We start from the raw sequence: 19,753 nt of genomic DNA on the forward strand, positions 1-19,753 counted from the left end.
GGACTAGAGCTGCTCAGAGCTACCCTCGTGGTTCTGGCCTTGCACACCGACTGCAGTGCTGCTGACTCATGCTGGTGGCAGCACTGAGCACACAGACGTGTGTGTGTGTGTGTGTGTGTGTGTGTGTGTGTGTGTGTGTGTGTGTGTGTGTGTGTGTGTGTGTGTGTGTGTGTCAGGAGGGGTGACCCTGGGTACTTGCCTCACTCCAGGAGTTGGTCACATTGTAAAAGTCTGCGAAGTTCATTGTTTCTGAGGCTTTACTCTTGTTCAAGCTTATTATATTTTAATCTTTCTAATCCTCTCACATGTGATAAGAGTTTCACAGGAGGGAGAAAGTGGCACCACTCTGCTGCACGCGGTACTTGGGCTTGAGCATCAACCCCTGTGCATGCAGGGCTGACACTCTACCAACTGACCTATTTCCCCAGGCCTTAGAATTGTGTATTTCTGGGGCTGGGCGCACCGGTCAAGCACACATAGTGTGAAGTGCAAGGACCTGTGCAAAGATCAGCTTCAAGCCCCTGGCTCCCCGATGGGGATGAGGGGGGTCGCTTCACAAATGGTGAAGCAGGTCTGCAGGTGTCTCTCTGTCTCTCTTCCTCTCTACCTCCCCCTCCCTCAATTTCTCTTTGTTCTGTCTAATACAAAGAAAAGAAAAGGAAAAACCCTCCAGGATCAGTGGATTGCTAGTGCAGGCACTGAGCCCCAGCAGTAACCCTGGAAGCAAAATAATGATAATAATAATAATAATATATTGCTCATTTTATTTTGATCTTATTGTGGCACTGTTCTGTAGTTGATGTGTGACTCTAAGACAGAAATTGAGAGCGAAGGGTAGGAGAGAGATGGAGAGAGAAAGAGACACAATCGCTGACCTGCTTCGTCACTTGGGAAACTCCTGCCCTGCAGGTGTGAAGCGGGGGAGGACTCAGGTCTGGGGTGGATGTGTGGGCTGCAGCGGGTGCCCACCCCGTCTCTGAGATGCTGCTACAAACTGAGGATCCATTGGTTTTCCTGCTGGTTTCAACAGTCGCAGTGATACTACATTTGTTTTCCAGGTACCTCAACACCCAGTTTATTAAAAAGAATAAGTTGACAGAAGCTGACCTTCAGTATGGCTACGGTGGTGTAGATATGAATGAACCACTCATGGAAATAGGCGAGGTAAGGAAATTATTTTGGGGTCTGGTGAACATCAGAATGTTTTTATATATTGAGGTGATTTGATGATTGCTTTTTTTTTTTTTTAATTGACTTGATTAAAATTGTTTAGATTTGGAGGCCAGACGGTAGCGCAGTGGGTTAAGTGCACGTGGCGCAAAACCTAAGGTTGACATAAGGCTCCCGGTTCGAGCCCCCAGCTCCCCACCTGCAGGGGTGTCGCTTCACAGGTGGTGAAGCAGGTCTGCAGGTGTCTCTCTTTCTCTCCCTCTCTCTGTCTCCCCTCCTCTCTCCATTTCTCTGTCCTATCCAACAATAATAATAATAGTGACAATGACAGCAACAACAACAAAGTGGAAAAAATGACTGCCAGGAGCAGTGGATTTATAGTGCAGGTACTGAGCCCCAGCAATAACTCTAGAGGCAAGAAAAGAAAAAAAAGAAGTTTAGATTTAAAACATCCTAAATTTTAAATAAGCAAAACACTATTTTATTTTCCTAAAAATCTTCAGTGGATGAGAACAGCAGAGACACAAGTACTGTTTTATTAAACACGTAACTGCTCTACTATGTATAAAAGATCAGGAGAAGAACTTTGAAAATGTTAAGTTGCTTATAGTTTGAAATATACAAAGGGTATGAGGTCCAAAGAGGTGAAAGTCATTCAGTTCGGTCCAGCACTGAGGTGTGAAGAGCAGAGCCTTTGGTCCCGTGCGGTCCAGTGCAGATGTAAGCGTGGAGAGGGAGTAGACCGTGCTAGCATTTCTTTCCACACTGTGCGCTTATCCGGCATTTTTTTTTTTTTCCAATGGCTGCCAGTTCTTTTATTTTTATTTTTATTTTTTTTTTATTTAAGAAAGGATTAATTAACAAAACCATAGGGTAGGAGGGGTACAACTCCACACAATTCCCACCACCCAATCCCCATATCCCACCCCCTCCCCTGATATCTTTCCCTTTCTCTATCCCTCTGGGAGCATGGACCCAGGGTCATTGTGGGTTGCAGAAGGTAGAAGGTCTGGCTTCTGTAATTGCTTCCCCGCTGAACATGGGCGTTGACTGGTCGGTCCATACTCCCAGTCTGCCTCTCTCTTTCCCTAGTAGGGTGGGTCTCTGGGGAAGCTGAGCTCCAGGACATATTGGTGGGGTCTTCAATCCAGGGAAGTCTGGCCGGCATCCTGATGACACCTGGAACCTGGTGACTGAAAAGAGAGTTAACATACAAAGCCAAACAAATTGTTGAGCAATCATGGACCCAAAGCTTGGAAAAGTGGAGAGGAATTATTAGGGAGGGTACTCACTGCAAACTCTAGTGTACTTCTGCTTTCTTACTTTGGTGCCATACTCCAAACTCAGTCAATTTCTGCTTTGCATTTCTACTTCTTTTTTTTTTACATGCATAACATTCCCCAGATACCCATTTAACAATACAACCCCCACTATTTCATTCATCATTTTTCATGGACCTGTATTCTCCCCACCCACCCACCCACTCCAGAGTCTTTTACTTTGGTGTAATACTCCAATTCCATTTCAGGTTCGACTTGTGTTTTCTTTTCTAATCTTGTTTTTCAACTTCGGCCTGAGAGTGAGATCATCCCGTATTCATCCTTCTGTTTCTGACTTATTTCACTCAACATGATTTTTTCAAGGTCCATCCAAGATCGGCTGAAAACGGTGAAGTCACCATTTTTTATAGCTGAGTAGTATTCCATTGTGTATATAGACCACAACTTGCTCAGCCACTCATCTGTTGTTGGACACCTGGGTTGCTTCCAGGTTTTGGCTATTACAAATTGTGCTGCCAAGAACATATGTGTACACAGATCTTTTTGGATGGATGTGTTGGGTTCCTTAGGATATATCCCCAGGAGGGGAATTGCAGGGTCATAGGGTAGGTCCATTTCTAGCCTTCTGAGAGTTCTCCAGACTGTTCTCCACAGAGGTTGGACCAATTGACATTCCCACCAGCAGTGCAGGAGGGTTCCTTTGACCCCACAGCCTCTCCAGCATTTGCTGCTGTTACCTTTTCTGATGTGTGACATTCTCACAGGAGTGAAGTGATATCTCATTGTTGTCTTGATTTGCATTTCTCTGACAATCAGAGACTTGGAGCATTTTTTCAGGTGTTTCTCGGCCTTTTGGATCTCTTCTGTGGTGAATATTCTGTCCAAGTCCTCCCCCCATTTTTGGATGGGGTTATTTGTAGTCTTATTGTTGAGTCTGGCAAGCTCTTTATATATGTTGGTTATTAAACTCTTATCTGATGTATGGCATGTAAAGATCTTCTCCCATTCTGTGAGGGGTCTCTTGATTTGGGTAATGGTTTCTTTTGCTTTTTAATTTGATGTAGTCCCATAGGTTTATACTTGCCTTAATCTTCCTTGTAATTGGATTCGTTGAAAATGTCTTTAAAATTTATGCGGAAAAAAGTTCTCCCAATATTTTCCTCTAAGTATCTGATAGTTTCTGGTCTAACATCCAAGTCCTTGATCCACTTGGAATTTACTTTTGTATTTGGTGAAATACAGTGGTTTAGTTTCATTCTTCTGCATGTTTCAACCCATTGTTTCCAACACCATTTGTTGAAGAGACTCTGCTTCCCCCATATAATAGTCTGGGCCCCTTTGTCAAAGATTAGATGTCCATACGTGTGGGGCCTCATTTCTGGGCTCTCAATTCTATTCCACTGGTCAGTGTGTCTGTTCATGTTCCAGTACCAAGCAGTTTTGATGACAATGGCCCTATAATACAGTTTGAGATCTGGCAGTGTGATGCCTCCGATTCTGTTCTTTTTTCTCAAGATTGTTTTGGCAATTCTAGGTCTTTTCTGGTTCCAGATAAACATTTGTAGCATTTGTTCTATTCTCCTAAAAAGTGTGCTTGGGATCTTGATGGGGATAGCATTAAATTTGTAGATGGCTCTGGGTAATATATTCATTTTGATGATGTTAATTCTTCCAACCCATGAACATGGAATATCTTTCCACTTCTTTGTGTCTTTTTCAATTTCTTTGAGTAGTGACTCATAATTTTCAGTATACAAGTCTTTCACTTCTTTGGTTAGGTTTATTCCTAGATATTTTATTGTTTTTGTTGCTATAGAAAAAGTAACTGATTTCTGGATTTCAATTTCTTCTAACTTAGTGTTTGCATAGAGGAATGCCACTGACTTTTGAATGTTAATTTTATAGCCTGACACATTACTGTATTGCCTGATGATTTCCAAAAGCTTCTTGCTGGATTCCTTAGGTTTTTCCATGTATACTATCATGTCATCTGCAAATAAGGAGAGTTTGACTTCTTCTCTTCCAATCTGTATGCCTTTAATTCCTTGCTCCTGCCTGATTGCTATGGCAAGAACTTCCAACACTATGTTGAATAGTAATGGTGATAGTGGGCAGCCCTGTCTAGTACCTGATCTGAGGGGAAATGCTTCCAGTTTTTCACCATTGAGTATGATGTTGGCTGTAGGTTTGCTATATATAGACTCCACTATCTTCAGGAATTTTCCATCTATTCCTATTTTTTGTAGTGTTTTGATCATAAAGGGATGTTGTATTTTGTCAAAGGCTTTCTCTGCATCTATTGATATGACCATGTGGTTTTTGGTCTTGCTTTTGTTGATGTGGTGGATCACATTTATCCGGCATTGTTATCGGGCGTGCATTATTGGACGGCACTAAGGAGACTGCCGCTCCCTGTGGGCGTGCGGAAATAGATGCAGAGAAGTGGAGAACTAGTGACAGATTGAGATGGATCCGATCCTATCAAAAGAAACAGCCAAGTCGACATTTTAAATTAGAAAAGAAAAATTGCTTGGTGAACTTCCATACATTTAGAAGTGTCTGAGACCTGCTGACAAGGCAGTCTAGGATCTAGAAAGATCTCGGGCACTGTGGAAATAAAGGAGCAAAGTTCAGTGTGTGAAGGCATTGTTGGCTGTCATTGTGATTCCAGTGACTTTTGGGAAAGCTACCTGTATGTCTTTCTTTTTAAGTAGCTACCACAGTTGTCACTAGAGCTTGGTAATATGCATCCATCTCTCCTGGCCGCCATTTTTTCCTTCTGTTTTTTATTTTTTATTGGCTAGCACAGAGAGGAATTGAGAGGAGGAGATAAGATAGACACCTTAGACTTGCTTCACTGCTTGTGAAGCTTCCCCCTGCAAACTATATTTCTGACATCAGCAGTAAAAAACAAAAACAAAACAAAAAACCACATAGAACAGTATGATCTTGTAACAAAGGTAGTCGCGGGATAAATTTGTAGTGAAGACTAGTTCATAGAAACCTAAGGGTGGATGTAACTTATAAGGATCAGACAGAACATTGTATATTTGATAAGCAAAAGACTCGGGGAAATGATCTACAGCATGTGTTTCTTACTCCTTTTTGGCAACACGTCTAAGGGTTTCCATAAGTTTATTGTGAGAGCTTAAAATTCCATCCTAAAGATATAGAATAATTTAGTATTAATCGGTTCCCCTTAGAATTCAGGTTTTCTTTTGTTGCAAACAAATATTTCAATAAACTTCATTGTTCATTTATTAACTTTCGTCTTCATTTTTGTTTTTGAATCCTGCAAGGTAACAGGCACTGTCCTGTATGCTGGAGTCCAGTAATGAGCAGATTAGACAAGTTCCTATCCGCACTGTCACAGATGTGTGTGTGTGTGCGCGCGTGCGTCCGCGTTAGTAGAAATCTTCATGCATGTGAAGACCTGCAAGTGAATTTCGGGGCTAAAGGGCCCTTACATTTTTAATTTCCTGCCAATGTGCCGTTCTTTTTATTTATTTATTTTTATATTTATTTGTTTATTTTCCCTTTTTGTTGCCCTTGTTCTTTCTCACTGTTGTTGTAGTTGTTGCTGTATAAGTACCGCGCGCTAACCGATGGGCCACTGGAACTCCTTTGTAGTCGTTATTGATGTCATTGTTGGACAAGACAGAGAGAACTGGAGAGAGGAGGGGAAGACAGAGAGGGGGAGAGAAAGACAGACACCTGCTATGGAGCCACTCCCCTGCAGGTGGGGAGCTGGGGGCTCGAACCCAGATCCTTATGCAGGTCCTTGTGCTTTGTGCCACATGCGCTTAACCCGCTGCGCTACCGCCCGACTCCCGAACTTGCCGTTCGTATATGTGTGATCTGTGCACAGTCAGCCAAAAAGACGTCCAGCCTTGGTGAAAATGTTGAACACTCAGCAACTTTTTTTTTTTCATCATCTTTATTTATTGGAGAGAGACAGCCAGAAATCTAGAGAGTAAGGGGGAGATAGAGAGGGAGAGAGACAGAGACACCTGTAGTCCTGCTTTACCACTCGTGAAATTTTCCCCCTGCAGGTGCGGACTAGGGGCTTGAACCTGGGTCCTTGTACACTGTAACATGTGCGCTCAACCAGGTGCATCAACCTCCAACCCCCAAGCCAGATAGGACAGAACTCAGCAATGTAGATGGTGAAGTTGTAGTTTTTAAACTGAGTTGGGTGAACACCGAGGTGTTTTATTTTATTTTTTATTTTTCTTTATTACTCTTCAGACAGCTCACCCTTTTATGTTATGAGTGGTTTTATAATGAAGCACCAGCCAACAGCTCAGTCACATTTTTCAAATTAAACATAGTTCTTTTGTTTCCGCAAGTCTTGGCATAGTCCCTCCCTGTCACAGGGTATTTGTTGGTGTATAAATTAAAGTTTCACAAAAACCTATTTCTGTCAGATGTTTAGTTGTGGTGAAACTTGAATCCTGTACTTTGTATAAATCTGATATGGTGGGGAGAGGGGGAGATAGCATAATGGTTATGCATAGAGACAGTCATGCCTGAGGCTCCAAAGTCCAAGGTTCAACCCCCTTGAACCACCACCAGCCAGAGCTGATCAGTGCTCTGGTTAAAGTAACACACATGGGAGTCGGGCATTAGTGCAGCAGGTTAAGCACATGTGACGCAAAGCGCAGGGACCGGCATAAGGATCCCGGTTCAAGCACCCGGCTGCCCACTTGTAGGGGAGTCACTTCACAGGCGGTGAAGCAGGTCTGCAGGTGTCTGTCTTTCCCATCTCTCTTCATTTCTCTCTGTCCTAACAACGACGACATTAATAACTACAACAATAATTTAAAAAAAAACAAAAAACAAGGGCAACAAAAGGAAAAATAAATAAAAATGAAAAAAAATTTTAAAAAAACCATGCACACTGAGTAATACTGGTGGTCACTGTCATTTAGATGTCTCTTAGTGCAGTGCTAAAGAAAGACTCTATGCTTCATATTAGCATAATGCCGTTTAACTGACTCCGTGGTGCAACTTTTGACCTGATTTTGTTTGTTTTTTTTTTTAGAAAAGGAGGGATAGAGCCAGAGAGGGGGTAGAGAGGACAAAGGTAGAAGAGAAACAGAGACACTGGAGTCCCCGCTCCATCCTTGGAGTGCCCCTTGGGCGCTGTCCTTGGTGCTGAACCCTGGTTGCGTGTGAGGCCAGGCATGCGCTGTGAAACCCTGAGCCACCTCCCAGCCCCGTCACTGTCATTCCAAACTCAGTTTTCATTTCTCATTTGCATTTTGAAGTAGTGCGTGATAAGCACTGCTTTTTTAAATTTTATTTATTTATTTATTCCCTTTTGTTGCCCTTGTTTTATTGTTGTAGTTGTTATTATTGTTGCTGTTGTTGTTGGATAGGACAGAGAGAAATGGAGAGAGCCAGGGGCTCGAACCTGGATCCTTGAGCCGGTCCTGGCACTTGGCGCCACGTGTGCTTAACCTGATGCGCCACCGCCTGGCTCCCATAAGCACCGCTTCGGATAGTTCTCCCCCCGAAGTAGGGCGGGAACCCGCGTGTGCAGAGTGAGCCTGGGCCTGACGGTGCTCCTTTCTCCCGGCAGCTGGCGTTGGATCTGTGGAGGAAGCTGATGGTCGAGCCTCTTCAGAACATCCTCATCCGCATGCTGCTCCGCGAGATCAAAAAGTGAGTGTGACTGTTTGCTCGTCCTCTTGAAGCACCGCCACCCTGTAGCCTCACACTGTGTCGGGGCGACTCTGCCCGACTGCTGGGGGACAGTCTGGGACACACAGGCGTCTCCTGCAGAGTCCAGAGCAGAATGACAGCTTGGGGCAGTGGCTGACCTCGAAGCTCCCCCCTCGAGCATCCTGGGAAGCGGCACAGCTGATCAGCGCGGGACTCTTAGGCCTGAGGTTCTGAGTCTGAATTTGCCAGGTGCTCTGATTCTCTCTCCCACTCTCCCTCATCTTTAAAGGGAAAAAAAATCCTTATGGGAGTCTGGCGGTAGCGCAGTGGGTTAAGCGCACGTGGCACAAAGCGCAAGGACCGGCTTAAGGATCCCGGTTCGAGCCCCGGCTCCCCACCTGCAGGGGAGTCGCTTCACAGGTCTGCAGGTGTCTGTCTTTCTCTTCCCCTCTCTGTCTTCCCCTCCTCTCTCCATTTCTCTCTGGCCTATCCAACATTGATGACATCATCAACAACAATAATAACTACAACAATAAAACAGCAAAGGGAATAAATAAATATTAAAAAACAACCCGTACTAGACTGTAGTTGTGAGGAGTCAAAGCACAAGTCAGATCGCACGGCTGCGTGTATGATACGCTTCAGATCACTGGAGCTGATAATATGGAAGTATATAGTAGCTCCAGTGAATCTCTTCCCTTTTTTCCCCCCCTTTTTCTCTCAGCAGGGTATTAGTGGGGTACAGCGCCTGTACCAGCACATTGCTCCTTTCCTCCAGACCGGAGATGGGCGCGTCTGGCAGGCCCGTGGGCTCATGTAGCCTGGCCCTGCCAAGGCAGCTGTCAGCGGGACTGGACATTCCATAAATAATATTGTGACTGGGCATCACAATCAATCTAGACTTTTTCATAGTAATATTAAGTGCTTTTTTTTTTTTTTTTTTTTTTGGGCGGGGGTGGGTGTGGGGTGGGGGTTGGTAGTGGACCACCACTAAGGCTTCACTGCTTCAGGACAACTTTTTTTTTTTTTTTAACACCAGAACCCTGCTCAGCTCTGGCTTATGGTTGTGCTGGGGATTGACCCTCAGAACCTCAGGCCTGAAGGCCATTTTGCATAATGATTATGATGTCTCTCCAGTCCATAAATGTTAGTTTTTAAGTTGATAATTCTGTATGGCCTACAGATTCTGTTATAAATTTCCAAATGACCCCTGGCAGACAAAGGTTCCTCATCCCTGGTCTAGACAGTGGTGGGGGAGTCTGGGCAGGGGCAGAAAGAGAGAGAGAGCGAGGGAGAGAGAGAGCACAGTGCTGCTCTGCCACTTGGGAAACTTCTTTCCTGAAGGTGTGGGTGGTGGCTCAGGGCTCAAGTGAGCCACCTGCCGCCCTGAAGATTTTTTGTTTTTTTAAAAACCCAAATATGAAGGTTTTTTTTTTTTTGTGTGTGTGTGTGTGTGTGTGTACCTGGGTCTGTTGAATGAAAAAGTTGCCCTGAGTGGTGAAATCCCCCAGGTGTGAGACCCTGACTGCAGCAAAATAGCATCAACAAGAAACGTAAACACAGTGGATGCCTGCAACCCTCACCTAGAGGTCGGTTGCCCCTTGTTGCAGATCATCACTTAGACCTCTTTATGAATCTGGCCCTCCGTCCGAGTTCCCTCCTGTTCGCTAGAGGGAGACGGCTAGCTCTGAGCTCACCAGCGGTGATCCCAGCAAGCACCACAGCGGTCACCGCTTGTCTGAACCCTTGGGGCCAGGAGCACGCGGCCAGACTGCTGGGATTGGGCTGCTGGGAAAGGAATGTGATGTGACCTGCCATTGCTCTGAGGCTCACTGGGCCTGGGTCAGGTTGAGAGGAACAGAGGTGATGGGTTGCAAGGAAATAAGAGGTTAGGTCGGTATTTCTCCAGATGGAATGTGAGCTGAAGGGAACCTAGTGACAGGTGAGCAGAGAGACTGAGGGTACAGTGTGATCTTACCTGAACTCTGCATTATTACTGGTAATGTTAAACCGGGCGTTTGTTTCCAAGATCCTATGAATTGGCAGGTTGATTGTTGTCATGTTAATTTATGTGCAAAAACCTTTCCCCAGAATATGCAGGTAATAATTAAAGGAAGGATGGGGGTTCTGGGTGGTGGCGCATCTGCTTGAGCACACATGGTGCAATGCACAAGGACCCAAGTTTGCGCCCCCGGTCCCTACCTGCAGGGGAAAAGCTTTGTGAGTGTTGAAGCAGTGCTGCAGGTGTCTCTCTGTCTCTCTCCCTCTGTCTACCCCTACCCTCTCAGTTTCTGGCTGTCTTTATCCAATAGATAAAAGATAATAAAAATTTTAAAAGAAATTATTTGAAAAATAAAAGCAAGAATGATAAGAGGACTAGAGGGATGCAGAGGCAGGGAGGGGCAGTAATTTATAAAGGTAACTGCTCAGTGTCTCTCTTAAATATTAGACATTCTTTTTCATTCTTTTTTTTTTAGATTTATTTATAAAATGGAAACACTGACAAGAACCATAGGATAAGAGGGGTTCAACTCCACACAGTTCCCACCACCAGAATTCCCTATCCCCTCCCCTCCCCTGACAGCTTTCCTATTCTTTACCCCTCTGGGAGTATGGACCCAGGGTCATTATGGGGAGCAGAAGGTGGAAGGTCTGGCTTCTGTAACTGCTTCCCCGCTGCACATGGACGACAGATGAAAGTCTGGACTGCACCCGTGACGCCATGTGGATACTTCTCTACATGTCGTCCATTAATTCGAACATGGCGTCACGGGTGCAGTCCAGACTTTCATCTGTCGAGGTGGTGTTTAAGGTGGACGTTAACCGTCACAGATGTTTCAGTCAGGAGATAAAAGATTTCCTTGATCTTCCCAATGGCTTATAAAGCAAGACAGACGCTTTCTGAGGCCACAGGACAAGCAGCCGCAAGCCACCTTGCTTATTTTGCAGCAGTAGCTGTGTTCTGAGATTTCTTTGTTTCCTTTCTCGTCTCGTTGCAGTGATCGTGGTGGAGAAGATCCAAACCAGAAAGTAATCCACGGGGTTATTAACTCCTTTGTTCATGTTGAACAGTATAAGAAAAAATTCCCCTTAAAGGTAAAGCAAACACAGACTATCACGACTTTGATTTCTTAAATGACTTACTCCGATTTTTAAACATACGGTTTTACTTGATTTGTCTAGTTTTATCAGGAAATCTTTGAGTCTCCCTTTCTGACCGAAACAGGAGAGTATTATAAACAAGAAGCTTCAAATTTATTACAAGAATCAAACTGCTCTCAATATATGGAAAAGGTAAGACAGAAAAACATGTTATGTTACATGCCGCTGTTCCATTTCAGGAATGGCTCCACTTAAAATTGATTTTCCTAGTTGGTATACTTTTTGGTGAATAAAAGTTCTCTGGTCTTACTTGGAGCTCTAGTTAGTCTACTATTAATGTTGTGATCAGTTTGGTTTTTTTTTTAATTTTTAAATTTTTTACCTCTAGGGTTATCGCTGGGGCTCAGTGCCTGCACTACAAATCCACTGCTCCTGGAGGCCACCCCCCCATTGTTATTGGTGGTGGTGTTACTGTTGTTGCTATTGGACATGACAGAAATATTTTTTTTTAAACTTTTTAATCTTTATGTATTGGATAGAGACAGCCAGAAATCAAGAGGGAAGGGGGTGATAGAGAGAGAGACAGAAAGACACCTGCAGCCCTGCTTCACCACTTGCAAAGCTTTCCCCCTGCATCTAGAGACTGGGGGCTCGAACCCAGGTCCTTGCACATTGTAATGTGTGCGCTCAACCAGGTGTGCCACCACCCAGACCCCAAGACAGAAATCTAGAGAGGAGGGGAAGACAGAGAAGGGGAGAGAAAGACAGACACCTGCAGACCTGCAGACCTGCAGGTGGAAAGCCAGGAGTTTGAACTGGGATCCTTACAACGGTCCTTGGGCTTCGCACCCTGTGTACTTCACCGTGTGCACCACTGCCTGGCCCCAGTTGACGGTTTTTATGAGGGAAGAGTTCTTTTATATTTTCCACTGTGGGTACTTTTTTGATAAGTTTTGGTTCTTGCCTTTCTTGTCCTTAAAGTTAACACATATTCACATGCTTAGAAAATCGCAAGATGCATTGTGCCTTCTGGACGTGTCGAAGTAACTGGACAGTTGTGCAAGTCAGGTGTTGAGTTTTTATTTTTCACCTTTTTTTTTTTTAATGGAAAAAAAAAAGAAAGAATTTTACATATTTGAATGGGCATTTCTTTTGAACCAAGCTGAGATCTTGGAAGACTCAGGAAGACCTCCATGGCGTTTTAACCATTAAGCCAACACACTGAACGCCGTGTTTTCAATCACTTTTATATCTTCTCGGTAAAAAGAGTCATCATAAATTAAACTTTTCAAACACGGTCTTCACCTGTAACACCGGGCATTAGTTATGGGGTGGGCTGACTTCTTGTTGGTGCCCTCCCCCTGTACCCGAGACGGCACGCAGATAAGTCTTTCACAGAGTAGGTTGGAAATAGCAGTCCTGCCACCCGTTTTCCACAAAGCCCAGGTCTAGACACTTAAATCATCTTGATTCTCTTCCTGCCCTTGCTAGTGATTAGTTCTGGGACCTTGAGGAAGCCGTCGAGGACATTTCCCTCCTTCCATTACGCACAGGCACCCCACCTTAGACTCTCAAAGATTCTAGGCCAGTCCTGAAAAGTGTCTACAGAGGCTCAGTGGTGCAGGCCTCAGGTCACACCTGCGTTGCACCAGGAGGGCACTGGCAAGCTGTGGGCACCACGCGGTTGTCTGACACCTGTGAGGTCAGGAAAGGACAAGAAAGGACAGGAACAGAGTGTCATCACAGCGGAGTGTCACTTCAGTGTAAAGGCACGCTCTGACACACGCTGCTCCTGCAGGAACCTTTCTCACAGAACTAGCGTGAGAGGCAGACAGGCAGACACCATCTAGTCGCTTAGGTCAAGCGTCGACGTGATTTATAGAGAATGTATTTAAACTGGCCATGTGATCCTCCTTAAAGCAAGGCGGTCGGAGCTTCTGATAACTGCAGTCTTCCCTCAGAGAACTTGACTGTAAGAACATGTTTTTACAGGTTCTAGGTAGGTTAAAAGATGAAGAGATTCGATGTCGAAAATACTTGCATCCAAGTTCATATACTAAAGTGATTCATGAATGTCAGCAACGCATGGTAGCAGACCACTTACAGTTCTTACACGCCGAATGCCACAATATCATCCGACAAGAGAAAAAAAACGGTAAGTGGCCCTCGGTGTGAGCGGGGATCAAGGCAGAAACGCGTCTTGTCTGTTCTCCTCCTGCTGCCCTCGGCTTCCGGCTCCTTCTAGGAATCATCTCCCAGGCGCTTGGCACACCTGTGGAATGCAGCCCGTTTTTAACAGCCGTTTTTTGAAAAAGGATGTTTTCCAAGTATGCTGATTGAAAACTGATCGAAGCAGAGCTGGGACATTTGCACGGTCTCGACAAGAATAAATGTCCCTTACGTGTCATGGGTTTCTAATAAGCAGGACAAGAAGCAAAGAAGGTCAGAGAAAGTAACCAAGTAGCAGTGAGCAGTTCAGATGGAAAAGAAACGGTGTTAAGAGTTTCCAGATAGCGGAGAATAGACGTAATAAGATATGTGCCAGCCTTAAGAGAAAGGTGGTTTTCTTCTTTCTTGTATTTATTTATTGGGGAGATACAGAGAGAAATCGATAGTGAAGGGGAAGGTAGCAAGAGAGAGAGACACACACCTGCAGCTCTGCTTCACCCATCGTGAAGCTTTCCCCTACAGGAGGGGACTGGGGGCTTGAACCTGGGTCCTGGTGCCCTGTAAAGTGTGTGCTCTACCAGGTGTACTGACACCTGACTCCAGAAAGCTAGACGTTGCTCTGTTGGCTTTTCGTGTGTGTGTGTGTGAGTGTGTGTGTGTGTGAGTGTGTATGTGTGTGTGTGTAGAGCCAGACCCTCACACATCCGGGTGTGTGTGTGTGTGTAGAGCCAGACCCTCACACATCCGGGGTGTGTGTGTGTGTGTGTGTGAGTGTGTGTGTGTGAGTGTGTGTGTGTGAGTGTGTGTGTGTGTGTGAGTGTGTGTGCCTGTGGTGCTGGGGCCCAGATTGGTGTCAGGTGTCCGATGCACCACAGCCCCTACCCATTGGGGTAGACAGCTCTCTGGCCCCAAAGCAACATTTTCTGTTTTTAAAACGCTGAAAATTTTATTCTTAGACTAAGAGCAGTCAAGACAGTTTTGAAGGACAATATAGGAACACTTCATAGGAGAGTGTGATATCATCAAACCCCAAGTCTCTGACCTATTTCTTTTAATTTATTTCTTTATTGGGGAATTCATGTTTTACATTCAACAGTAAATACAATAGTTTGTGCATGTATAACATTCCCCAGTTTCCCATTTAACAATACAACCCCCACTAGGTCCTCTGTCATCCTTCATGGACCTGTATTCTCCCCATCCACCCACCCAGAGTCTTTTACTTTGGTGCAATACGCCAACTCCAGTTCAATTTCTACTTGTGTTTTCTCTTCTGATCTTGTTTTTCAACTTCTGCCTGAGAGTGAGATCATCCCATATTCATCCTTCTGTTTCTGACTTATTTCACTCAACATGAGTCTCTGACCTATTGCATCGGTGCAAAAATAAGTAAATAGACCACTGCTCCCAGTATCCTTTTTTCCCCTCCCCTCCCCTCCCCGCCCTTCCCCTCTCCTCCCCTTCTCTACTCTCCTCTCCTCTTCTCTCCCCTCCCCTCCCCTCCCCTCCCCTCCCCTCCTCTCCTCCCCTCCCCTCCCATCTCCCTCCCTCCTTCCCTCCTTCCCTTCCTCCTTCCCTCCTTCCCTCCTTCCTTCCTTCCTCCATTTAATAAGACAGAAATTGAGAGGGAAGGAGGAGATTGAGAGAAAGAGAGACACCTGCAGCACTGCTTCACCACCAGCGAAGGGGGGGGGGGTTGAGCCCTGGTCCTGGTGCAGAGTAACTGTGGTGACCACCAGCGAAGGGGGGGGTTTGAGCCCTGGTCCTGGTGCACAGTAACCGTGGTGACGAGGCTCTCAGCCAGGAGAGCCCCAGGCTGGCCTCCATGCTCCTTCCATTGTATTCCCACTAGGAAGCAAGGGAAATTTGCTCTCTGCCTCAGGCACTGTAGTCAGGATGGATTCTTTGTAGGCAGCACAGTGGCACTTTTAGAATGCAGGTGAGTAATTCAAGTGAGGATAGAGCTATGTAGATAGACACACACGCACACACGAGGCAGTTACGGGGGCTCGGTGCCTGCATGTTGCTCGGTGCCTGCATGTTGATGAAGCCACTGCTCCTGCTGGCCATTCTCCCCCCCCCTTTTTTTGATAGAAACAAAGAGAGGCAGGGGAGGGATGAATGGAAGAGAGAGACCCACAGCACTGCTCCACCACTCTTAAAGCTTCCCCTGCTGCAGGTGGAGACTGGGGGCTCGAACCTGGGCCTCATTCATGGTAACTTGCGCACTCTACTGGTTTCCCAACCCCTGGGAAAGGTGTTTTGAGGCACAGAAAGCATTGACCACAAAGCTAGGGTTGATTGAGTGGATTGTGTTAAATTTAAGCCTTTGTAGGATTAAAGGACCATTAAGATCATCAAAAGATGATTACAGGCATCATTTCAGTAGCTGGAGAAGTTCATCTACTGTGAAGCAGTTAGGTTTGAATAGACACTGCAGAGCTGAAGGTTGTACCCTGAGTGGCCCATAAACATGCAAAGTTGTATTTAAACGAGAGTGCAAGTCAGCCTCACACTAAGATAGCAGTACTTTTTCTGCCTCCCTTCCTCCCTCCCTTCTTTCCTTCCTTCCTTCCTTCCTTCCTTCCTTCCTTCCTCCCTCCCTCCCTCCCTCCCTCCCTCCTCCAGGGTTATTGCTGGGGCTTGGTGCCGGCACTACGTATCCACCACTCCCTATGGCTGTTTTTTTTCCCCTTTTTAATTAAAAAAAAATTTTTTTTTCATTCAATACAACAGAAAGAAATTGAGAGCAAAAGAGAGACACTTGAAGACCTGTTTCACCATGTGTGACTCAACCCCACTGCAGGTGGGGTCAGAATTTTATCTTGACCTAAGATGGAGAAGAGTGGCAATGAGCCAGTGTTGTAGAGCTCGTCAGTCCAGGGGCCTCGGCACACACACTGGGCTGTAGGGGGCAGGCTGTGGGCTGACAGAGGCAGCAGTTTGAAAAGCTAAGATGACTGAAGCCAAACACATCCCTTTGGTGTTTAATTTTATTTATTTATTGAGAGAGACAGAAATAGAGAAGGGAGGGGAAATTGAGAGCGGAAGGAGTGAGAAGCGCCTGTAGCACTGTTTAACCACTCGAGAAGCTCGCCCCTTGTGGGTGGGGACCAGGGCCTAGAACCTGGGTCCTTGCACACTGTAACGTGTTCACTTAACCGACCCGGCCACACATGTACCTCAGGGCCTCGCCGTTCCTGTCCCAGATATCTCCTCCTCTGCTGGTCCCATATGGCCGCACCAGTGGCCTTGTGCAACTTTTGAACAAGAGGAAGGACGTGTGAAAGGAGCGTGACTGTTTACAGACAGTTCAGAGCAGGCGAGGCTCCCTGTGGCCTGGTGGTCATGCTGACGACGGCTTCTGCAGAAGAGCGGGAGGGGGGTTTCTGGGTGTGCTAGTGCCCGTTGATCCCGTGGGCATGCTGCCATGGCTCTGTGTGTCTTCACTTGGCATTAGGGGGCCTCAGAAGCCACTGGTGGGAGGTTAGACGTCTGCCAGCACGGCCGTGAGGGTCTCCCTGCTCTTGGGGACTCTGCCAACAGGGATCTGGTGGTCGGATCAAGGCTTGGACACTGCAGCCCCGCCTCTAGGCATTGTCACTACAGTTCTTCTCGAGTGCAGACAGGGTTCTTGATGGTAACCTTTTCCACCGAAAGATTGGAGATGGCCAGATCTTCTCAGCTGCTTGACCTCACGGTCCTGTGCCATCTAAATGCAGTGCCGTGCAGCTGTAAACTTAGTTTGAAACTTGTTTTGTGTCATTTTTTACAAGATGGGGCAGAGGGAAGAATATTGTATTTTCCCGAATATGCATGAGGTGTCTTTGGAAAGCTAGAGACGCTTTCTCTCGGGAGAGGACTGGCAGTGGGAGATGAGTGCCGGAGGCTTTGCGTTCTCTCTAACTGTGCATTTTGGAGCTGAAAGCTTGTGAGAGAAAAAAGGGCGATTTTGGAATTTGAATGATGGGATTTCTTTTTCCTCTCAGACATGGCAAATATGTACATCTTACTTCGGGCTGTGTCCACCGGCTTACCTCATATGATTCAGGAGCTGCAGAATCATATCCACGATGAGGGCCTTCGAGCAACCAGTAACCTTACTCAGGAAAACGTAAGTTACAGGAGTCTCCTTTCTCTTAATCAAATCATCAAGGGTTGGGAAGATAGCATAGTGGTTCTGCAAAAGACTCTCCTGCCTGAGGCTCCAGCATCCCAAGGTTCAATCCCCAGCACCACCATAAGCCAAAGCTGAGCATTGCCTGGTCTTTCTGTATCTCTCTCATTAAAATTAAATTAAATTAAAAAAAAAATCACCACGAAGTTTTCCTTTTGTTTTTTTGTCCTAAAAGATGAAAAGCAGCAAGTGAAACCCCTTTGTTGGAGTGTCTCCAGCCTCGTTTGTTGGATTCTTTGTAGAATTATCACATCATTAGGAGTCAGGGCGAGAGGCTTCTGGGGGGCGATTGTGGTCCTGCGCAGTGGCATCGGGGCTGGGCCAGGTAGAGTGGTGACAGTGTTCATGGTCAGGTGGGCAGTTCACAGTCTGCTCTGTGCACGTTCCCAACTGTGCTAACAGAGCAAATGAGATCAAAACGGTGTTCTCTGCACCACGGTGTTGGCCACACAGCACACTCCAAGGGGACCGTCTGTCCTTAGGATCCATCTTCTCAAGAGTTTCCGGCCCACCAAATGAGGTGTTTGTTGTGTTTTTTTTAAATTTATTTATTTTCCCTTTTGTTGCCCTTGTTGTTTTTTGTTGTTGTTATTGATGTTGTCATTGTTAGATAGGACAGAGAATTGGAGAGAGGAGGGCAAGACAGAGAGGGGGAGAGAAAGATAGACACCAGCAGACCTGCTTCACCGCCTGTGAAGCGACTCCCCTGCAGGTGGGGAGCCGGGGGCTCAAACCGGGATCCTTGAGCCGGTCCTTGCATGCCACGTGTGCTACCGCCCGACTCCCCAAAAAAGACGTTTGATATCTAAGCATATTCCTCTCATCAAATCTGATTAGATTACTTTCCTTGTTACTACAAGCGACTGTTGGTGAGAAGAGAGTCATGGTGTGAAATGACATTTCTCTGTCCTTGTGGAACTATATGCAGTAGTTTCTTTGTTCAGGACGTTTGTCCTGCTGTTTGTCCCAGACGTTTGTCCTGCCTTAGTGATATCCATCGGCTGTCTACTTTTGTAAAGTGATTTATCTGACCTAGGCTTCTGAGTCTGTGGTTTAGTGGATTATGTTATGCTGTTAATTTCATAGCTTGAAAACATTGCACGACACTGGCACATCGTTTGGTGTCAAGGAGCAGTGGGTGGAAGTGTAAGAGCACTTGGCGGTGGGCTGAACTGATTTGACTAACTATACCCACAGCACTACCACCCAGCCTCCTATTTTAGTGCTTTTTTAAAAGCTAATGATTAAAAAAAGGATTCATTTGTTTCATAGAATATGGCAAGAGTTGCATATAGATGAGAGAAAGGAAGAGACGAGAGCAGCACCCTGGCCCATGCAGTGCTGGGGAGCAATTTGTCTAATTATCTAAACTTCCGTGTGTGTTTGTGTGTGTGTAGCACTGATTTGCTTGGGGAAGACCTTCATTCTTTTTTTATTTTTCACTATCTTTATTTCTTGGATATATCTGAGACAGCCAGAAATCAAGAGGGAAGGGGGACATAGAGAGGGAGACTGAGAGACACCTGCAGCCCTGCTTCACCACTCGCGAAGCTTTCCCCCTGCAGGTGAGGGCCGGGGTCTTAAACCCGGGTCCTTGTGCGCTGTAGCTCGTGCGCTCACCCAGGTGCACCACCACCTGGCCCCAAAGTCTTCCTTGTTCATCAGATGACTCTGTAGGAAACCCGACTTCTATCCCAGAACTTCCTAAAATATAATTTGTAATTTGTACTTTGTATTTTCAGATGCCAACACTATTTGTGGAGTCAGTTTTGGAAGTACATGGTAAATTTGTGCAGCTTATCAATACAGTTTTGAACGGCGACCAGCACTTCATGAGTGCGTTAGATAAGGTAACCTGGGGTTCTCGTGGAATTTTTCACCCCCTCTGTGAATCTTCCTCTTGAATATTTCCTAGGCAGGTCAGAATCAGAACTTCTGTGTAGTGTAGACATGTAGACTCAGCTTCATTCATGTGAATGTGAGAGTATTTGATTTTCATATGCACTGAATTTGGTAGCATAGAAAGCAAACTTTGGGTAAGACAGCATTTCGGTTAAACTAAATAAATAATTTAGATCAAGTAAACAATACTTAAGAGAAACGCAATACCAGAAACTTAAAGCATAAATACCCGGAGATGGGGTCTCTCCTTCCCTGTGCTCACGCTCAGCAGTGAGTCTTTAAGGCC

The 19,753-nt window shown here is 45.7% G+C and overlaps 1 protein-coding gene across 4 annotated transcripts in view; it reads left to right on the top strand.

Moving 5' to 3' along the window:
• The window catches only part of CUL2 (cullin 2), a 56,402-nt gene that overhangs the window by 20,607 nt on the left and 16,042 nt on the right, over positions 1-19,753 (top strand). For all 4 annotated transcript variants that reach the window (XM_060192479.1, XM_060192478.1, XM_060192480.1 and 1 more), the window contains 7 exons: positions 1,059-1,164; positions 8,035-8,117; positions 11,117-11,213; positions 11,301-11,411; positions 13,212-13,374; positions 17,378-17,502; positions 19,308-19,415. In XM_060192479.1, coding sequence (XP_060048462.1) covers positions 1,059-1,164; positions 8,035-8,117; positions 11,117-11,213; positions 11,301-11,411; positions 13,212-13,374; positions 17,378-17,502; positions 19,308-19,415 — 793 coding nt within the window. The remainder of the gene's footprint in view (positions 1-1,058; positions 1,165-8,034; positions 8,118-11,116; positions 11,214-11,300; positions 11,412-13,211; positions 13,375-17,377; positions 17,503-19,307; positions 19,416-19,753) is intronic.

This window comes from Erinaceus europaeus, chromosome 6 (genome assembly GCF_950295315.1).
Source record: "Erinaceus europaeus chromosome 6, mEriEur2.1, whole genome shotgun sequence".
Classification (NCBI taxonomy): Eukaryota; Metazoa; Chordata; class Mammalia; order Eulipotyphla; family Erinaceidae; genus Erinaceus; species Erinaceus europaeus.